Below are 22,790 nucleotides of genomic sequence, written 5' to 3'. Positions count from 1 at the left end.
GAGGCGGACTCAGGCGGTGGAGGGGGCGGGGAAATTCATTCTTTTCCTGCACTGCGGTCTGCGGGCTCCGCCTCCGCTACGCCCCCGTTCCGGCCCCCTCCACCGCATCCGCCGGCCTACCTCATGTTGGACCGCCCGCGCCCCGCCCACTACACTGGGCGGGCGGTCGGCCCTGGCTGCCTGTGAGTGCTGTGATTATAAAAAAAAAAAAATGATGCGGTCCGGACGGGCGGGCCCCCAGTGGCGTAGGGCCCCATAGCCACTGCTATGGTTGCTATGGCGATCCCTACGCCACTGCCTGGGACGTCGAATAGGTTCTGGGGAGCTGGGGGGGGGGGCACAGCGGAAGAGGCGGTAGCAGTGGAAAAGGAGGAGTCAGCTGAGGAGGAGACGGAGGATGGAGTAGAAGGAGGAGAAGAAGAGGCAGGCCTGCATGCAATCTGTGGCAGTAACACCAAATCCACACAGGTGCCATGGGTTGCATGCTTGACAGCCATCAGAAGGTTCACCCAGTGGGCAGTAAAAGTTATGTACTTTCCCTGCCCGTGTTTGCTAGACCAGGTACCTGAGGTCAGATGTATCTTGGCACTGACACTGTGTTCCAGAGATACATTCACTTGCCGCTGAACATGGCCATATAGCTCTGGGATGCCCTTCTGGGGACCTTCCATTGTGGTGTGCCAATGGCCACAAATTTTCTAAAGCCCTCCAAGTGCATCAGTTTATATGGCAGTAGTTGGCGGGCTAGTAGTTTCGACAAGCCGGAGGTCAGCAGTTGGGCAAGAGGGTTAGCCGGCGTCATCAACCACGGAAGCCTGCCTTTTGCCAGATGAACGCGACAAAGGCACGGTGGAAGGTGGAGTGGAGGAAAAATGGGAGGAGAGAGGAGAAGGAGAAAAGGCAGGACGTGGAGCGCCGGGAGTTTGGCTTTGTGGGTTCTGACCGTGTTGCTCCCATTGGGCTCGGTGATGGGAGGCCAGGTGCCTTCCTAACGTGGTCGTCCCTAGGTGAGTGTTGGGCTTACCACGACTTATTCGTTGACAGCACAGGCTGCAGATGGCAGCACTATTGTCAGCAGCTGACACGTTAAAAAAAGCCCACACTGCGGAGCCATGTGCCGGCGTCCTGTGCGCCAGATGTGACCGTGCATGGTGAATGGCTCGCTCCAGATACATTTGCAGTCTGCTTTTTCCTCCTGTACACTGCGAGTTCTGCCTGCTTCTCCTCCTTCTCCTCCCTATCTGCTGCTCCTTCTCTCCCTCTGAACTCCCCTCCTCTTCCTCTATTGTGGGCACCCATGTGGTGGTGGTAGTGGTGTCTTTGTGGGTGCACTCAGCAGAGAGTGAGGAGGATGCTGATACAGAGGTTGAGGAGGGTGCAGAAGCAGAAGGCTGAGTGAGCCACGCAACCAAATCTGATACGTCTTTTGATGTAATCGCACGCACCTTCTCCAACTTCCCACTTAGGCTCCGGCCTGGTGCTCCTGCCCGACCCCTATCACCCCTGCGGAATGGCCTGCCTCTTCATCTGCCTGTCATTTTCAAAATGACCCTGTGACAAAGTCCCTATAGAAGAGCAGTATTTTTGGAAGCAGGTGTATAGAACCCCTTAATGATTATTTGCTGGAAGCAGGTATATTAACCCCTTAAGGACTCAGCCCTATTCCCCCTTAAGGACTTGGCCATTTTTTGCAAATCTGACCAGTGTCACTTTAAGTGCTTATAACTTTAAAACACTTTGACTTATCCAGGCCATTCTGAGATTGTTTTTTCGTCACATATTGTACTTCATGACACTGGTAAAATGAAGTCCAAAAAATTATTTTTTTGCATAAAAAATACCTAATTTACCAAAAATTTGGAAAAATTAGCAAATTTCAAAGTTTCAGTTTCTCTACTTCTGTAATACATAGTAATACCCCCAAAAATTGTGATGACTTTACATTCCCCATATGTCTACTTCATGTTTGAATTATTTTGGGAATGATATTTTATTTTTTGGGGATGTTACAAGGCTTAGAAGTTTAGAAGCAAATCTTGAAATTTTTCAGAAATTTACAAAAACCCAATTTTTAGGGACCACTACAGGTCTGAAGTCACTTTGCGAGGCTTACATAATAGAAACCGCCCAAAAATGACCCCATTCTATAAACTACACCCCTCAAGGTATTCAAAACTGATTTTACAAACTTCGTTAACCCTTTAGGTGTTGCACAAGAGTTATTGGCAAATGGGGATGAAATTTGAGAATTTCATTTTTTTGCCTAATTTTCCATTTTAACCCATTTTTTTCCACTAACAAAGCAAGGGTTAACAGCCAAACAAGACTGTATCTTTATTGCCCTGACTCTGCCGTTTACAGAAACACCCCATATGTGGCCGTAAACTACTGTACGGGCACACAGTAGGGCGTAGAGGGAAAGGTGCGCCGTATGGTTTTTGGAAGCCAGATTTTGCTGGACTGGTTTTTTGACACCATGTCCCATTTGAAGCCCCCTGATGCACCCCTAGAGTAGAAACTCCATAAAAGTGACCCCATCTAAGAAACTACACCCCTCAAGGTATTCAAAACTGATTTTACAAACTTTGTTAACCCTTTAGGTGTTGCACAAGATTTAATGGAAAATAGAGATACAATTTCAAAATTTCACTTTTTTGGCAGATTTTCCATTTTAATATTTTTTTTCCAGTTACAAAGCAAGGGTTAACAGCCAAACAAAACTCATTATTTATGGCCCTGATTCTGTAGTTTACAGAAACACCCCATATGTGGTCGTAAACTGCTGTACGGGCACACGGCAGGGCGCAGAAGGAAAGGAATGCCATACGGTTTTTGGAAGGCAGATTTTGCTGGACTGGTTTTTTTTGACACCATGTCCCATTTGAAGCCCCCCTGATGCACCCCTAGAGTAGAAACTCCAAAAAAGTGACCCCATTTTAGAAACTACGGGATAGGGTGGCAGTTTTGTTGGTACTAGTTTAGGGTACATATGATTTTTGGTTGCTCTATATTACACTTTTTGTGCGGCAAGGTAACAAGAAATAGCTTTTTTGGCACGTTTTTTTTTGTTATTTACAACATTCATCTGACAGGTTAGATCATGTGGTAATTTTATAGAGCAGGTTGTCACGGACGCGGTGATACCTAATATGTATACAATTTTTTTTATTTATGTAAGTTTTATACAATGACTTCATTTTTAAAACCCCAAAAATGTTTTAGTGTCTCCATAGTCTAAGAGCCATAGTTTTTTCAGTTTTTGGGCGATTATCTTAAGTAGGGTCTCATTTTTTGCGGGATGAGATGACGGTTTGATTGGCACTATTTTGGGGTGCATATGACTTTTTGATCGCTTGCTATTACACTTTTTGTGACGTAAGATGACAAAAATGGCTTTTTTTACACCGTTTTTTATTTTTTTTACGGTGGTCACCTGAGGGGTTAGGTCATGTGATATTTTATAGAGCCGGTCGATACGGACGCGGCGATACCTAATATGTATACTTTATTTTTATTTATGTAAGTTTTACACAATGATTTCATTTTTGAAACAAAAAGAAATCATGTTTTAGTGTTTCCATAGTCTAAGAGCCATAGTTTTTTCAGTTTTTGGGCGATTATCTTGGGTAGGGTATGATTTTTGCGGGATGAGATGACGGTTTGATTGGTACTATTTTGGCGTACATGCAACTTTTTTGATACACTTATATTACCTTTTTTGGGAAGTAAGGTGGGCAAAATTTCAATTTTCTCATAGTTTTATTTTTTATTTTTATGGCGTTCACCTGTGCGGGGAAAGTAACATGACCATTTTATAGATCAGGTCGTTACGGACGCGGCGATACCTAATATGTGTAGTGTATTTTTTTTTTTTTTTTTTATTCAGTGATAAATGTGTTTTTTTATCTTAACTTTTTTCACTTTTTTTTCCATTTTTTTGACACAGACCCACTTGGTTCTTGAAGATCCAGTGGGTCTGATGTCTGTATAATACAGTACAGTACACTATATAGTGTTTTGTACTGTATTTAACTTACACTTTGTCTGAACAGATCTATGCCTTTAGCACAGATCTGTTCAGCACCATGGACAGCAGGATGCCTGATAAGGCGTCCTGTTGCCATGGGAACCTTCCCCATCTGCTCAGTTGTGGCCACAACTTTGTAGACCGGGAAGGGTAAGGAGGGGGGCTCCCTACCTCTGTCACCCCATCCTGTCTGGGGGCTGCAAAGGCACAGCAGCCCCGCGATGGGAGAGGGAGGGAGCTCCCTGACAGTTAACCTTTTCCATACAGCGGTCCGTACGGACCGCGGTATGGAAAGGGTTAAACGGCTGACATCTGCACAGATGTCAGCCGTTTATACCAGAGTGTCAGCAATGTGCTGACACTCTGGTATAACCACTGAACACCAATGAATTTTCAAGAGGATCGCGATCCCGCCTGCCGCACCGCCCGCCTCCCGCACCGCCCCCACCGCCCACAACCCCCCCCTCCCCAACCCGCCGGCATAAAATCATGCAGAGGTGCAAAGGGGGGTGCAAAATCGATATTTTAGGCACACTAAAGTTTCTGATCCCCGCGGTCAGGGACCGCGGGGATCAGAAACTACAGAAAGCGCAGCAAACCGCAGGTCTGAATTGACCTGCGGTTCGCGGCGATCGCCGATACGGGGGGGTCACATGACCCCCCCCTGGCGTTGTGACAGGATGCCGGCTGAATGATTTCAGCCGGCATCCTGTTCGGATTAACCCCCGGGGCGCCGCAATTGCGATTTAAACTTAGGACGTACTGGTACGCCCTGAGTCCTTAAGGATTCGGGAAATAGGGCGTACCGGTACGCCCTAAGTCCTTAAGGGGTTAAACCCCTTAATCTGTTTTTTTGGTGGGCAACAGGTATATCACACCAGTTGCAATTAGTTCCAATAGCGTTTGTCTCTCTGTATAGCTGCAGTATCTCAGCAGAACCGCACACAACTGCCGCACAATACAAATGCACTATAATATACTTTCTATGTTAGAAAGTATATTATAAGTATATCACACCCCTCAGTAAGTCACACCTATCGATAGCACACCTATACCAGTCCTTAAAAGGACTTTTGTGGTAGCTAGCATTTGGTGTCCCCTCACACAGCAACCTCTCCCTACACTGGCAAAAGACTAAATGTAAAATGGCAGCCAGATCAGGTTTATTTATAAGGTAGGGTGTGTGTCCCTGTTCTGAAATGTCTCAATTGGCTGTCCTGTCCCACCTGATGGATGTGTCATGGGTCAAAGTTCGGCGCAATGCAAAAGAATTTGGTGTCGGCTGACATCGCCATATGTTTGCATGTTCGGCGAATCGCGAACGAGCAAAGTTTGCTGCATAATGACCGCCTGGTGAACCGCAACACCATCTGTTTTTACTACACATTTTATTTTAACGCCTATTTAAACAATGAGAAGTCACAAGTTTGGTATGCTAATTATTGAATGATGAAACTTTCCAACAATTTTATTGAAAAAATATTCAGTTGACTAGAGTCCAGTGCAAGTATGACACTTAAAACATAATCAGGCAACAGATTTAAGTTTTTTTAAATTAATTGGTCTGCTACCTGGCTTATGTACAGTGGAAAATGAGCACTGTAGCTTTAAACGCTGATTTGCAGTGCAGCACAGTCTGTTTGTATGTGCATAGCTCAAGTCTTGTAACACAAATAGTACACTAAATGACCATGTCCTGACCGTAGTGCTAAACTTCATTTTTCTATCAATTAATTAAATCTAACTAAATACAGTATATCTTTCAAGTCCCTAAAATTGTCCTTGTTAGACCCAAAACTCACTGTATCCCCTCCTGTCACATCAATGGACAAGCTGATAATACATATGTGGGGTCATTTATCAAACTGGTGTAAAGTAGAACTGTAGCCCATAGCAACCAATCAGATTCCATGTTTCATTTTCCAAAGGAGCTTTTCAATGGGAGGTGGAATCTGATTGGTTGCTATGGGCAACTAAGCCAGTTCTACTTTACACCAGTTTAATAAATGACCCCAATAGTGTCTCTGTTTAGGACAATATATTGTGCCTAATGACAAATGATCATACTGCTGCCAGTACTATTGCTGCTGCTATTACCCCTACACAGCTTACCTCTTCCACATCCACACTGTACTGGTTCTCCCAAAAAAGGGGGGAATTTTTGGATGATTGTTCAGAACAAGCAACAGTTTTTTTTAATTTTATGTATTCTCTATTTTATGCACTTATACAATGCTGATATATTCCACAGCACTTTACAGACATCATTCTTCATCACTAACTGCCCCCGGTGGAGCTCACAATCTAAGCTCCCTATCAGTATATCTTTGCAGTGTGGGAGGAAACCGGAGAACATCTATGCAAAAAAAGGGAGAACATACAAACTCCCTGCAGATATTGTCATTGGTCGGATACGAACCTAGGACCCCAGCACTGCAAGGCAATAGGGCTAACCACTGAGCCACCATGCTGCCCTCATCCCATAACACCATGTGTGTTCACACACCCTCTCCTGGACACTTTTTGGAAGCTTTGGAATATGAAAAAGCATGAGACATGTGCCAGTGCGCTGTGTTTTTAAACACGCTGTATGTTAACACCATCAAACGTGTTTACCCATAGCTATGTATGTCATGGTCACTCTGACATGATTTACTATTGCTGTAATTGCGTTCAAGATTTTAGGGAGGGGGGAGAGAAAATGCAAAACTTCAAAAAAAAAATATAGAATGTAAAAAGAGAGAACGATAAGAGTGTCATGTACCAATTTTTAGGCCAGTTGGAGCACTTTTGAATTAGGGTAGAATTTAAATAATTTTCTTTTAACCAATTCACTGGAATCGGACCCGTAACATATTTAAAAAAATTCGCTCATCTCTAATGTTGAATAAATAATGAAATAGTGGAATATGTCGTGTTTTGAGTTTCCTCTGAGGCTGAATTTGCCTGATTTTAAGCAAGAAAAGTGATGTTAAAAAGTCTAAATTTTTTACATCAGACTTTTGAAAAAAGTGACAAGGGTGAGAAGGAGGCGTGGCCATCTGCTATGACAAATTTATGGAATTTTAGAAAACTGGTGTAAATGAATCAAGAAATCTATGGCGGCTTAGAGCTGCTGTAGATTTCGATTTACACGCACCGACTGCCAGGGGATGCACCTAATTTATGACGAGGTCTTTGTCTCTTTATAAATTAGACGCATCCTCCGGCAGTGCAGGGAATATTAAGGCTGATGCAGAAAGTACTCGTCTTGATATATCTCCCCCTAGATGTTATTATTTTTTTTTATTATGTCCCGATTAAACCCATAGAAATCAAAGAGGGTGGACTTTTTTTGATGACAATAAATATTAGATAGATAGATATATAGATAGATTCAAAATTAAGTGTCTTTTCAAGCAGGGTGACTGAAAAAGACATATTGTAGTCAAAATGTTGCATTCTTGGGGAATAAATTAGGAATTGCAGAGAAGACATTGAATACTGCAATATTTCTCCCAAATCCTTGATACTCTTCTAAGGTTAAGCTAGGTGCAATTCCGCCTAGATACCAGGAACGCAGGAACGAAGCCACAGATACATCCAAAGAGCAAAAATTGAGGCAGCACCCAAAAAAAGGTGAGGGTGGTGGACCCGTTTATTATCACAGTCAGTACGTTTCAGCCCAGCTCAATGGGGCCTTTGTCAAGCAAACATATGATATCACACAGGGGTTTATATACCAACATAGTGATCAAAACACATAATTACATGATTAATCTCCAATAATACATAATTAAGTGTCAATAATACATAATAAGTCTACAAAGTGATAATATCATGATTCAGAATACATCAATAGCCACTAGTGTAACGATTCATGTGACAGCAATAAAAAAAATCATAAATAAATTCATCCTTTAGTGTTATAAAATAACATATGATCTAAAGTGCCTGAGCATAATTGTGTCGTTACACCTGCGAAAAAGTGCTTAGTGCAATATAAAATCAACAGCATCAGCTGTGATCAATGTAATACCTATAAACACACCTGCTGCAGCGTTGGTGGCTCATAGCGTGAGCAATAGTGATGAGTGGCAGGGGTCATATTCGAATTGGCGATATTTCACAAATATTTTGTAGAATATTCGTCAAATGTTCGCGAATTGGAATATTCGTTATATTCCCCAAAAATTTGACTCGGAAAATCAGCAAGGTAATGATTGCATAATATACGAATATTACGCAATCAATACAGCCGCGGGTCAAAAACGAATATATTGCACTATAAAATATAGTGCTATATATTCGTTTTTCAGAATATTCAGCATTTTTTTTTCATCTGAAGTCATGATTCCTCCCTGCTTAAGTTACATAAGCAGGGGGGAATCATGACTTCAGATGGAAAAAAAATGCTGAATATTCAAAAAAATGAATATATAGACCAATATAGCTAATATAGAGCTATATTCGTTTTTCAGAATATTCGTAATATTCTAAAACAAGAATATATAGCAATATAGCGAATATAAAAAAAAAAAAACGAGACTGATGTTGAGACTGATGTGGTGGTTTCTTGCGCAAAGTCCTGTTCTTCAGGGAAGGCTGTACCTTGGAGTTTCCTCCACTTATGTTGTCTCCTGCCTCCTCGTCTGTTCCTGTAGGCGTCGGACCTTGGGATCATCTTTACTCTGCTGCATCCTGTTGGTGTTATAAAGACTCCCTACATCTCCTGTCTAGGGATATGGCCTCCTGGGGAATACAACTACAATTTATGCTCTTCCTCCTCCAGATGCAGGAAGTTTTCTTATACATGTGGGGCTTTGTCACTGGGTATGCTTTTTAATAAAAATGCCCTGAAGTATCTATTCAGTAAATCGGGAGTATATTTTGGGATTAATACTTTGGTCTTGGGTTAGAGGACACATAAATGTGCCCTTGAACGTGGGACCATAACAGGAGTGGGTGGAGTCATGCCAGCCCCACCTCATCCCTTAATATTTATACTTTTGGGAGTGGTGTGGGGCCATTGACAGTGGTCGGCACGCCTCTCTCTATTTGACTACCTCATAGCCCCCATGATCTTACTATATACATGGCCCTTAGACATACAGAGAATATCTCTGGGGCTTTATAACTGTTATATCAAGCTCCTGTGTCTGAATATATGAGTAGTACTTTTATTCTATCTTATAAAATGTATTATTTGATACAAATAGATATATTGTATAATCAGGAGGTTGTCCCTTATTTGATTTGATTTGTTTGATATCTCCGGTGTGGACTGCGCATGTCGGGAAAGATCCTGTGTCTCTTTGGAACGCACACGTGGACGCTCTGTGAAGCGCTCACGTGACTGGCGCAGTAGCGTGGGTATTGCTGAGAATGGATGGCGATTGGCGCGGCTCCCGTCATGTGCAATCACAAACACTGGGGACGCGATTGCTCACGCTATGTGGTGTGTTTATAGGTATTACATTGATCACAGCTGATGCTGTTGATTGTATATTGCACTAAGCACTTTTTCGCAGGTGTAACGACACGATTATGCTCAGGCACTTTAGATCATATGTTATTTTATAGACTAAAGGATGAATTTATTTATGAATTTTTTATTGTTGTCATATGAATCTTTACACTAGTGGCTATTGATGTATTCTGAATCATGATATTATCACTTTGTAGACTTATTATGTATTATTGACACATTATAGGCCCCATTGAGCTGGGCTGAAACGTTGCGACTGGGGTAATAAACGGGTCCACCACCCTCCCTTTTTTCGGATCCCTGTACTATACAGTGGAAACCAACGTTTGTGGTTTCTTTCCTTTTAGATGACACTTTTTCATTGATGTTACGTTAATGTTTTCACAGGTGCACGAGATAGGTCTCTGTTCATGAGACTGTGCGGTAACTGTTCACACGATAAGCCGATGACTGTGCGGTTCGACAAAGGGATTCTGAAGATCAATGTAGCCTGCTGCAACACGGACGCTTGCACGCCTCCTGAACCCACCAGTAGGTTGAAGATTAATTGGTATCGATAAATAGATTAAATGGCTGATCTGATGCAAAATCTATAGAATTTCTAGGTTTATGACCGAGGCCTGGGCTCCACAGCGCCATCATTACTGCAAACACTGAGCATCGTAGATGTTCACATTTGGAGGGAAAGATCACAGGCAGTATGCAATAATTCATGCAAGATTTTGTGCTATAGGGAAAACATTTAAAAAGTTGTCTAGGACGTGCTTAACAAGCACGTGTAACAAAAACAACAGGACTATACAGTAAAATCATTAGTTTAATGAGGAGATCACAATGCATGTTATTGTAGGCTGTAAAACAAGAAGCTTCTTTGAAGTAGGAACTGTTTTGCTGACATCTAGTGGGCGACGTGAAAACTGCAGCGCTTCATCTTTATCTAATTTTCTTTTTTCTTTTCTTACTTTTAAGTTCCACCAGAAAAACCTGGCACCAAAGATGAAAAACTTAAAAGCAATGGAATTAGATGTAAATCCTGCTTTGCTGAAAACGCTAAAGCTTGCGACTGTAACACCTTTGTGAATTGCAGCGGGGAGGAGATGAAATGTATTTCGCGGCAGATATCGGCTTCCTCAGGTAACGATAATAATAGCTACTTAAGACCTAAAGGCGTTGTGACCTTATAACCATGATGTGGGTAGAAATTGTGGGAAATGGTCATGGATTATCAAGGCAAATATTTACTCTATAGATTTGCTTATAGACTTGTGTGCTTGAGGTGCACAGGAACACAGTGAAGAACACCTGACTTTATTTCTTTACAAGACATAGAAAACTTGACAGTTGTAACATACAGATTGGCACAGTAAACTTGATGGTTGCAGATCAGTCTTAAAGGGGTTGTCCGAGTTATGTAGACAAAAAATAATATAGAGCCCTGTAAACCTGATAATCAGCAATATATACATAAGCTAATAATCTATTTCCTCATTTCCCTAGTTCTCTTCTGACCCTTTATTTACCTGCAGTAACAACAATCTCTGAGGTTTTCCTCATGAATATTTGTGGGTGTCAAAAAGACTGCCGCTCCCCCTGCTCTGCAAAGGGAGTGAATAAAAGTCTGCCCTGAGTGACATGTCTCACTGCTGGGATACTCATCAGCATGTGGTTTGTGTAGGACTACAAGTCTCAGCTGTAAAATGACACTGCTGATACACACAGGATTCTCCTCCTACCTGTTCTTGTGCAATGCTCTGCAGAAGTCCTCCAGTCTGTCAGCTCCTGTGCCCAGCATTTTTCTCTTCACTGCCGGCAGCTGTTCTGCAAAGCCTCCAGCCCTGAGTCTGTGCTGCTGAAGGGGTTACTCTTTCCTAATTAATCCAGTGGGAGGGAGACACAGGGCAGGCAGCAGCAGACGGCAGTGCAGGGGGTGTGGCCAGCACAGTGATGTTTTGTGCACCTGTGTACGAGACATCATCAGAGGAGGGAGTGAAGCTGACATCACAGGTAATGTTATTTAGTGAATTTTACATTAAGAGGTTCATGATCCAGTTTATAGGAAATTAAATGCTGTGTAACCACTATCCATATATGAGCAATAGGTACCTTGTTCAGTGGCTTGGAGTTTCTGTGGTTAGGGATAAAGGGATATCTGGATGGCAATCGACACTACTCACTAGCAGAGGAGACCGCTGCTATTACATGCAGCAAGCTATGCCATCACTCGTCCCCATGCAGTATAGTGGTTGGCCAGCGGCAGATCGTGATTTGACCGCACGATCTGCTGCCTCCAAACAACATTTTTTTAACATGTCAAAAGATTTGTGTTGCATGATGAATGAGCAACATTCATATGTCAATTGGTGAAAGTATTATACTGCAAGATGAGCGTGAATGAAAAATCAGCCTGTCTAATGCAGGCTTTGCAGTTCCAGAGTACTCAGAAGGCTGCCCCCAACTTTCTGCATGTTGCACCTAGTAGGTATGGGTTGCAACAGATATGTACCAAGCCCATGAGGAGGAAGAGTGGAGGATGGGAGTGGTAGTGGTTCTGATGATCACACAGTCTATCACAGTGGCTGTCCTCTCACCCTAGCACCCTACGGCCAGTGCAGCCTAAGGATAGGTCACCCTTTTTTTTTTCTCATGGCACACACTGATTTTAGGGCTCCTGCCTAATGGCAGCTGGGGTGCCCTTGATTTTAGGTGTTTGGATGGATGCAAACCAGGGCATGTAGAGTGTGCAGTGGCCGGGTTTGGGGTGCCCCCAATGCTACGCTGAGTCCCCCGGACACCATTGAGGTGTCACTACATTTTGCTGATCTCTGGAAGGGATGTTGAGGTGTGGTGCACCCCAATGGGAGTTAAATCTGGAGAGTCAGGGTCTGCAGTAACCACTGTCTGCAATGGCCAGGATATGGGTTGTTAATGTTCTGTATTTGTCGTGACGCCAATTGCAGCGGGGGCAGGGTATTATCCCAGGGCTCTTCCAAGGTGTTATAGCGCATTAGGAATGTGTTATAGCAGATTAGGAATGCCAGAGTGGTGTAATGGCCTATAATGTCTCTGTAGGGTAGTGATAGTTGTGTCACGGTGTCTCCTACCTGGTTACGGCTGGACCCCTGGCTCACTTGCAATAAATTTGAGTGTAGTGATAATAGGAGCAATAGAGGAACTTGGCAGAATATATTATGTCCAGAACTTTAGATGAAGTTCAAACATTTCTTCACTTGACATAACTTTCATCCAAACAGTATACAGCTTTGGTCTCTTGGTCCCAGCAGGTTTTGGCAATGATTGGCAGGAATGAGTACCTCTGCTTTAAATGTGGAGATTGCAGGATAAAACGTCTGCTTGGTAGCTCTGTAACTATGGCAGGGTTAACTTCTGCACTTATCTGGTAGCTTCTGCTTTGTGGGGACAGACTAGCTGAGAAGGTATTGGCTTCTCCTAGGACTCTGGACTTATCTCTCAGATGGTTTCTCAGCGGATGCTTTCTCCCTGGAACTCTGGAAGTTGTCTGTAGTGTCTGAATTTCTTCATCCAGCTGAGCTGAAGGTGCTCAGACTGGGTATATGGCCAAGTCTCAGCTGAGACTAGGTCCTTGCAGTCTTCCCTATGCAGGGGTTCTCCTGGACACTATCAGATAGCCTTTCCCTAGCAGGGGGGAGGCTACACTGATTCTAACTTCCTTCTCCACCAATGCTGCAGGACGTGGGTCCAGACCACCTCTCCACAGAGGGGGAGCTAAGCTCTCCATTCCAGCTTAGATATACTAAACGGTGACTTGCCAATGTATTGCTTCGACCTACTGGTTACCAGGCAAATGACATGAATAATTACATTTAACATGGATTTATGCACATTTGTGGAAGAAATAATGTAAATTATATCTGATGACAGTATAAAGGCTCTTAGGAGATAGTAAGGGGGTAGAGGCGTGTAGTAACACAACTCTAGGGTATTACATGTTCTCCTTTACTGGAGAAACTCAAGTGCAAAACAGTACAGGCAAGGCATAGGGCTCGCTTCTCCAGTCTCCTCCCTGGCAGAAGAAGGGTTTGATGCTGAGGAAAGACCTGTCTCTCTCTCACGGACATTCACGACAGGTGACAGGAGATCAGTGAGACTGGCAACACGTGGTTTGATCTGACATGTTTTCTGTTTAGATCAAATGACGTCTGTGTAGTTTCTGGTGCTTGCCACACCTTCTTTCCCCAGGTGTGGCTATAATGGTCAATTAATCTTCTCTATTCATTATTGTTTCTCCCACTCTGCTATGCGGTTTATAGCCTCAGTTTGAGTTCTGGATAGCTGGTGTGTGGATCTCGGCTGAGTACCTGGTGCAGCCATAGCCACTAGGGTTGAGCGAACCCGAACTATAAAGTTTGGGTTTGTACCGAACTTTACGGTATTCGGCACCCGAACATTTCAGTAAAAGTTCGAGTTCGGATTCAGTGTTCGGGTAATATTAATATACCATCAGATTGGAGTTTTCTCCAATCCGATGGTATATTTTAACTTGAAGCGTCCCCATCACCATGGGAATGCCTCTATGTTAGAATATACCATCAGATTTGCGTTAGAGCGTGAAAACTCAGATCCGACAGTATATTCTAACACAGAGGCGTTCCCATAGTGATGGTGATGCTTCGAGTTAGAATATACTGAGAACTGTGTACATAACTTCCCCCTGCTGCCTGGCAGCACCTGATCTCTTACAGGGGGCTGTGATCCGCACAATTAACCCCTCATTGATGGCCAGTGCGGCCCCCCCTCCCTCCCCAGTATTAAAATCATTGATGGCCAGTGCGCCCCCCCTCCCTATTAAAATTATTGGTGGCTAGTGCGGCCCCCAACCCCCTATTAAAATCATTGGTGGCTAGTATGGCCCACCCACCCCCTATTAAAATCATTGGTCTCCAGTGCGGCCTCCTCTCCCCCCCCCCCTATTTAAAATCATTGGTTAACAACCCCCCCATCATTGGTGGCAGCGGAGCGGCAGTTCCGATCAGGGTCCCAGTTTAATTGCTGGGGCTCCGATCGGTTACCATGGCAGCCTGGACGCTACTGCAGTCCTGACTGCCATGGTTACTTAGCACTTTTAGCAGCATTATACTTACATGCGCTGTCTGTGGCTGGCCGGCGCTCCTCCTACTGGTAAGTGAAAGGTCTATGCGGCGCATTGCTTATGGCACAGACCTGTCACTTACCAGCGATTAAACTGGGACTCCGATTGGAACTGCCGCTCCGCTGCCACCAATGATGGGGGGGGGTGGTAACCTGTGGCCACTGCCACCAATGATTTTAATTAGGGGTGAGGGAGGGTGAGGCGGGGAGGCTGCACTGGACACCAATGATTTTAATAGGGGGGGCCGCACTAACCACCAATGATTTTAATAGGGGGGTGGGGGGGTTGCACTGGCCACCAATGATTTTAATACTGGGGAGGGAGGGGGAACCGCACTGGCCACCAGTGATTTTAATACTGTGGAGGGAGGGGGGTCTGGCCCCTGCTGCCCGGCAGCACCTGATCTCTTACAGGGGGCAATGATCCGCACAATTAACCTCTCAGGTGGTGCACCTAAAGGGTTAATTGTGCAGATCACAGCCCCCTGTAAGAGATCGGGTGCTGCCAGGCAGCAGGGGGAAGTTATGTACACAGTTCTCAGTATATTCTAACTTGAAGCGTCCCCATCACCATGGGAACGCCTCTGTGTTAGAATATACTGTCGGATCTGAGTTTTCACGAACGTGAACATCTAGGTGTTCGCTCAACTCTAATAGCCACTTGAAGTTAAGTGTTTTCTTTCCTTTTGTATTTTGTTTGGGTTATTTTGTGTGTTGCATTTCTCTGTCATTTGTATTAAGGCCTGAGGGAGACTCCTATTCATCCTTCTTTTTGGAGGAACAGGTTGTCTCAGTCCTGACATTAGTTCCAGGGTCCTTTAGGGTGAGTTAGGATATTAGGTATTTCTGTGTATGAACTCTCCTACCTCTGGGGTCTGTTCATACTGTTAGTTAGCCAGGACTTTTATTAGGGTTTTACTAGGAGGTGTCCATCTCCTTTCCCTAGTTTCCAGGCCTTATTCCCTCCCACACCCGAACGTGACTCTCTCTCTCTCTCTCTCTGAAGTCTGGTACCCTGGTCTAAGGCTGGTGATCCAGGGTCTGCGGGAGAATATTCCCGTCTCAGCCTCTTCTTCTGGTCATTCAATAGTCTGGCAGAGTCTCATCTTCTAAGCACTGATCCCAAACTGCAGAACACTAGGGGCTATGACTGCTCTCATTATATACAGATTCTGGCTAAACTAGAACCTTATATTAGGAGGGGCGGAGTAAAGAAACACAGCCCAAACAGTTACAATGTTACAACTCCCGTATTTCATAGACTTAAATTAGAGCTTCAGTGATACTCAATGAAAATGACACAGCAGTTTTTCCAGACGAAAACAAGTTTTAGACATAAACACAGAGCTAAACCAGATATCCACAAGGTCAGTCTGTCTGGTTTTGGTGGTAAACAAGTCTGAATTTTTCCCTTCAAAACATGCTCTTCTTTAAACATTAGACTACTTTCACATTAGCGTTTTCAATTCCGCTTTTTGAGATCTGTCATAGGATCTCAATAGCGGAAGAAAATGTTCCATTTGGTTGCATCCCCTTCGTGGACAGAAAAACGCTGAAATGATCAAGACGGATCTTTCCGGACACACAGTGTAAGTCAATGGGGATGGATCCGTTTTCTCTGACACAATGGAAAATGGATTCATCCTCCATTGACTTTCAATGGTGTTCCATACGGATCTGTCATGGCTATAGACATAATACAACCAGATCTGTTCATGACGGATGCATGCGGTTGTATTATTGTAACGGAAGCGTTTTTTGCAGATCCATGACAGATCCGCAAAAATGCTAATGGAAAAAATTGCCAGCTTCTTATTATTAGCTAGAAAGTCACAAAAGTCTCTCAGTGTTCATTAACCCTTTCCACAGTGCTGTGCAAACACAGTGCAAATGTACAGGGTATATATCACAGCAAACATATGCAATTACACAGTATTAAATAGTATAAGTCAGTGCAAATTAACCCTTTGCATAGGGGGAACAGGGGCAAATGTCCACAAATGTCCAGACTTCAAAGTATCCCTGCTCCAGGGCACTACAAGTGCACGGCGCAAGATATGATGTAGGAGGCAGCAAACCGGGCCAGAGTTAGACGAAAAATGTCTCTCTTTACTGTAGTGCAAAATGGAAGTTGTAGTACATCCAATTACAACGGTCACAATTCTAACTAAACATAGTGAAATTCTCTCCCAGATAGCAGTGTATGGATTTAGGCAAGGATGGGCACTCTTTCCTCTCTAGCTTGCCAAAGTCTCTCTTAGTACTTTTGCAATTATACACAGCAGCGTTTAGGCTGAATGAAATGACTAGGCGGGTCATGTGTAGGGTGTCTTAACTGTAATCCCTCCATGGCAGTAAAGTCTTTATTGCCCTCAACGGCAGTTACCTTACTGATCCATTATTTTATCTCGGCCATGCAGATTCCAAGTTCTCCTTAATCTCTCTTTCTTGCTCTAGATCTTACAGAGATCTAATAGTAACTTCCATGGGCCTGAGAAGAAGGGGCACATGGCACAGCTTCCTTCCCCTCTGAGCTCTCCCCTCAGAATCTGTTGGAAACTCTAGAGCTAGTTGTGGAGCCAACCACCACCTAGCAGCCTCCTGCAAAGTGCTGTATCAGAGTTAGTCAACTCCGTTACTACCGTACAGCACTATGCTGGGAGTATACAAAGCATTACAATGGATAACATAACCATAACATGATAATACCATAAGTCTTTTACATAAGGGGCAACAACATGTACCCTTCTTATTTGTGCTCATTGGGTTAGAGAAGGGCCAGAAAATATATGTAAGATGTCATTTTTTTCTGTTTTCTCTACAGGGAGTTACAACCATGTGGCCGCCATACGAGGCTGCGCCACTAAAGACATGTGTGAATACCGCACAGAAAACATAACATCAAAGGCCATGCAGACCATCCAGCTGAGAACCAGTTTCACATGCTCGGATGACAGTGACAGCGTCCACAACAGTTTATTATTGCTGGTCCTTACTGCCACTATGTTCTCCAAGTTTACAACAGCCATGTGATGTCCACCTGTAAAATAGCTTTCTGTACCAAGAAAAACAGTGCAAAAAAGTGTAATTTTACAAATGCTTCGCTTTACTGATTACTAATATTTATATAAATTATTCTTCATACATATCCAAAGCTAATAAAATCTACTGTGTAGTGTATTATGGAAGCTCACAAGAGAGACCGGTAAAGATAAGGAACTATCTGGATAAGCCTGGGAAAAAAGTGAAATTCCTTTCGTGTCCGATTCGTCAAATTAAAAAAAAAATTGATTCGTGATTCTACATGAATAAAATCTGCTCCAATTGGCCTCAAAATTGGTATATGACACTACGAGGCCTCCTAGGAGAGTGACACTGACATACAGCGGGTTAACACATGGGTGATGGATGTAGATGGTGTTTAAACACACACTGTGTTATGGGAAAAAATATTGGCTTGCTGGGACCAAGAGTTCAAAAATTAATGGGGGCAGATCCCTTCTGCACTTATCTTTAGAACGGTGCACCGCCATCCTCCATTCATTGCTATGGGATTGCTGAAAATAACCAAGCGGCTTACTCGGCAGTCCCATTGAAATGAATGGGAAGCAAACTTCACAAGTACGGTAACCCCACCGCTCCATTCACTTCTAGGGGGTGACAGAAATAGCCAAGCCAGCATTTTCAGTGCTCCCATAGGAATGAATAGAGGGTGGCATGCATCCTCCATCACTTTACGGGCTCCGTTCTAAAGATAGGTGTGGGTCCGCAGCACTTTACAGACATTAGCCTCAAGCTGTCCCCAATGGGGCTCACAATCTAAGTCCCCTATCAGTATGTCTATGGAGTGTGGGAGGAAACCGGAGAACTCGGAGGAAACCCACCCAAAAACAGTGAGGACATACAAACTCCATCCAGATGTTGTCATTGGTTGGAATCAAACCTAGGACCCCAGCGGCAAGGTACCAGTGCTAACCACTGAGCCACCGTGCTAAATGTAAATTATACCCTACGGTGAACGCTGTAAAAAAATAAAAATACATTTTAAATGACAGAATTGCTAGTTTATACTTAGTTGCCACTAAAAAAACTTAATGAGGGTCGCAGGGGCGTAGCTAGAAATGACTGGGCCCCATAGCAAAAAAAAATTATGGGCCCCCCCTCCCGGATCTCCCACCCCCACATTACCTCTCGGACCTCGCCGCCACATCCACAGCCCTCATGCACTTGCGACGGTTACGTGTAGGACTGAGCATAGACAGTTGGTCACTGGCAACGCATTTGTGCCAGTGTAGGAAATGTATGAATCAAAATGTCTGTGTATTAAAGTAGGACTAGTCAGAACTGCCGCCCAGACTGCGGGACCACTCCAGGGGTCAAGTCCTGGGAAAAAAAGTGTGGGAACCCAAGATCCACTGCCACCCCGACCCCCCCCCCCCCCCCAAAAAAAATATATATAATAAAATTCAGTGCAACCTAAACAAAAACTGGAATTTGCGCTATATGTCTGTTCAGACATAATTCGTCTCTTTCATATTATATGCTTCCCTTATATCTAATTTACTTACAGTTCTGAAGACTCAGGGGTGCTGAGTGGCATGGCCTCAGGGGTGCTGAGTGGCATGGCCTCAGGGGTGCTGAGTGGCATGGCAGAAGGAGTGTGGGAGACTGTGAGGCCTTTTTTCTACAAGCTGCTCCGAAAAAAAAAAAAATCATTACACCTCAGGTCAGACCACCAATCAGACCCTCAATGTTAATCAGACCTCAGATCACACCTCAGCTCAGACCCCAATATGAATGACCCCCAATCAGACCTCAGATAAGAGCCCCATGCCTATCGTCCACCAGCAAGGCAGCTGGCACTGGGATCTCCATGTTATTGGTCAGTTAATACATCAGGGACCCCCTGGCATGGGGCCTGGGCATAGCTAAGTGGAAACTGGGTGATCCATAGGCAGGACCGGGTGGCTGCCCTCATCCACCAGCCCGTCCCTAAGAAATCTCTCATCAGATGTTAGAGCAGCAGCGATCGATCAGCCAGGATTAATGTGCACAGTGGGTGCCCCCCTCCCCCTCATTCTTAGGCAAGTGACAAACTCAGCTCTGCTACATCTACAATGACCAACTACAACAAATGTAATGCCAAACTGCAGTTCCTCTATGTGATGCCTTGGATAGCTTCCACTGGACCCACAGGCTGTGTGGGTCCAGTGGAAGCTATCCAAGGCATCACATAGAGGAACTGAAGTTTGGCATTACATTTGCTGTAGTTGCTCATTGTAGATGTAGCAGAGCTGAGTTTGTCACTTGCCTAAGAATGAGGGGGGGGGGGGGGGCAGTTTGTCAATTGCCTAAGGGGGGGCCTCCCACTGTGCACATTAATCCTGGCTGATCGATCGCGGCTGCTCTCACATCTGATGGGAAAGGTTAGGAGGCACTGGGGTGACTTTGTAATTGCTCCCTATATAATTGAGTTTGTCTGCTAATAGATCAGGGCACCCAGAGAGAAATCAGATTACGCAAACCAGCTGCTGAAGAATAAGGGGCCACACAAAGGGGCCCATCCAAGCTGAATGACAGATGTAAGGTCATTTACCTGAAGGGCCCCTTACATATGGCAGCACCTTGATAATTCTGACCCATTGTGTAGCAAACTGACAAGGCTTTAATGAAGTGACATTAGTGCTCCGGGGCAGACATACCATAGCTGTAACTGCATAGGGGCCCTACAGGCATTAGGGCCACAGGCCAGCTCAAAAGTAGCATATGTTCCCTACGTGATACGTCAGATCAGCCGTACCTGAAAATTCCTGAACCTGAGGTGGAACATGATGGCAAGAGGTGGCGCTGATATTCGCCAAGATTTAAAGCATTTAGAAATAATTGTCCCAGTATGACCACTTTAACTGCCTGCACCCAGCTTTCCCAATCCCCTGAATGGCAAACCTGGAGAATTAGACCGTAGGCGGGTCAGGGGGGCCCGGACTCACTCAGCGACAGTCACTCACTGACTCTACAGTCAGTGAGTCACTCACTTGCCGCGCGCTGCACACAGCAGCTTCCTCTTCCGACCGCAACTGAAGGCTGAAGCCGCTCCCCCTCCTCACGTTGCCTGGCCCTGCCCTGCACAGTGCGCGTCACGCAGGGCTGGCTCTCAGCCTCCGCTCCGCCCCCTGTCCTGTGAATCTGTCACACAGTTATCAGCTGCGCCTGCGGGCCTCGTTCTCCTGGCTTGAGGCGGGGGCCCCGTGGGCCCCCCTGACTTAGGGGCCCGGTCGCAATTGCGACCGCTGCGACCCCTATAGCTACGCCACTGGAGGGTCGGTTCAAACTAGCGTTAGGGAATCCGTTATGGCTTTCCCTTATAACATGGTTATAACAGAAAATAACGGAATCCATAAGACGGAAGGACGGACTTGTATTATGACAGGATGCAAAAGGGAAGCCTTTAAAAGGCATTCCGTTTGCTCTCCGTCCTAATAATGGTCTATGGGAATCAAAACGGATCCGTCTGGGTCCCGTTATGCAAGACGGAAAACAAAGTCCTGTCGACAGGACTTTATTTTCCATCTTGCATAACGGGAACCAGACGGATCCGTTTTGCTTTCCCATAGACTTCTATTAGGACGGAAAGCAAACGGAATGCCTTTTAAAGGCTTCCGTTTTGTATTCTGTCTGGGCATTCCGTTATTTTCCGTTATAACCATGTTATAACGGAAAGCCATAAGGGAATCCCTAACACTAGTGTGAACCCACCCTAACAAGTGATCAAAAAGCGTCATTTACTCCAAAATGATACTAATGAAAACTATAAGTCATCCTGCAAAAATCAAGCCCTCAAACATCACCACAGATAGAAAAATAAAAAAGTTATGGCTCTTGGGAAGGGGCGATGCACAAAAAGATTTTATTCTTTAAAAAAAAAAGGGTTTTATTGAACAAAATTCGTAAACAGAAAAAAAACTATTTGTATTTGGTATCGCTGTAATCGTACTGACTGAAAGAATAAAGATATTATGTTATTTATACCGAAAAATGAACGACGTAAAGTTTATAACATAAAAACTCATGATATGATATTTCAACCTGGTGGCTCACCTCCCTTCTCCACTATGTATAAGGTGCTCTGACTGTAAGGTTCACCCCGTTCACATAATATCAAATAGATTTATAACAGTAGACAGGCACACTTCATTTGGAGGAATACTTATGCATGCCACTCAAATATTTCATTTATTAATTAATCATATGCATAAAATATATATAAAAAATGCACAGATAATATATAAAAAACAAGTCGTTGTGTAAAATATATTAATTGCAATTCATAAATTATTTTCTACAGAGAGAGGCTACTTATTTCTCTTCACTTCCCTCTGTATGCCAAATTGTTGAAGGGAATAACTGAAGGACCTGGAGTATTTGTGTTCTTGTGATGGGAGTATTTTTCATCAATTATTACTCATATACATTCATGTACCAACCTCGTGTCTTTATATTTTGCTCCGATATATTCAGCTCCTGTATCAATTCCTGATTAAGCAAACCGTTCTCTTAGGGTACTTTCACACTAGCGTTTTTCTTTTCCGAAAAAGAGTTCCGTCCTAGGGGCTCTATACCGGAAAAGAACTGATCAGTTTTATCCCCATGCATTCTGAATGGAGAGTAATCCGTTCAGGACGCATCAGGATGTCTTCAGTTCTGTCTTTTTGACTGATCAGGACAGAGATAATACCGCAGCATGCTACGTTTTTATCTCCGGCCCAAAAAAACGGAACACTTGCCTGAGTGCCGGATCTGGCATCCAAAGGAATGTATTAGTGGCGGATCCGGCATTCAAAATACCGGAATGCCGGATCCGTCCTTCCTGCGCAGACCGAAAAAAAGGTGAAAAAAAAATGCCGGATCCGTGTTTCCGGATGAGCATTTGTAAGATGGCTCAGGATCCTAATCAGTCTTACAAATGCCATCAGTTAGCATACGTTTTCCGGCGACGGAACTGCCCGCCAGATCACTCTGCCGCAAGTGTGAAAGTAGCCTTAGTTGAGTTGTAACAGTTTGTGTCGATCTGTTTACATTATCATATTGCAATAATGGCGCTCAGTCATTTTTACTCACTGTTAGCCGATCAGGGGGCTGTCAGAAAAAACGCGCTGAAATCGCAATGCT

At 44.1% G+C, this 22,790-nt stretch overlaps 1 protein-coding gene across 1 annotated transcript in view; it reads left to right on the top strand.

The window, feature by feature from the left end:
- The window catches only part of LOC122926976 (phospholipase A2 inhibitor and Ly6/PLAUR domain-containing protein-like), a 46,767-nt gene extending 27,946 nt beyond the window's left edge, over nt 1-18,821 (top strand). The window contains exons 3-5 of the mRNA XM_044278509.1: nt 9,882-10,025; nt 10,464-10,628; nt 17,446-18,821. Of these exons, the coding sequence (XP_044134444.1) occupies nt 9,882-10,025; nt 10,464-10,628; nt 17,446-17,654 (518 nt within the window). The 3' untranslated portion in view covers nt 17,655-18,821. The remainder of the gene's footprint in view (nt 1-9,881; nt 10,026-10,463; nt 10,629-17,445) is intronic.
- The last annotated feature ends 3,969 nt before the right edge of the window (nt 18,822-22,790 follow it).

The sequence above is a fragment of the Bufo gargarizans genome, chromosome 2 (assembly GCF_014858855.1).
Source record: "Bufo gargarizans isolate SCDJY-AF-19 chromosome 2, ASM1485885v1, whole genome shotgun sequence".
Classification (NCBI taxonomy): domain Eukaryota; kingdom Metazoa; phylum Chordata; class Amphibia; order Anura; family Bufonidae; genus Bufo; species Bufo gargarizans.
This window is presented reverse-complemented; position numbering and strand designations above follow the sequence as displayed.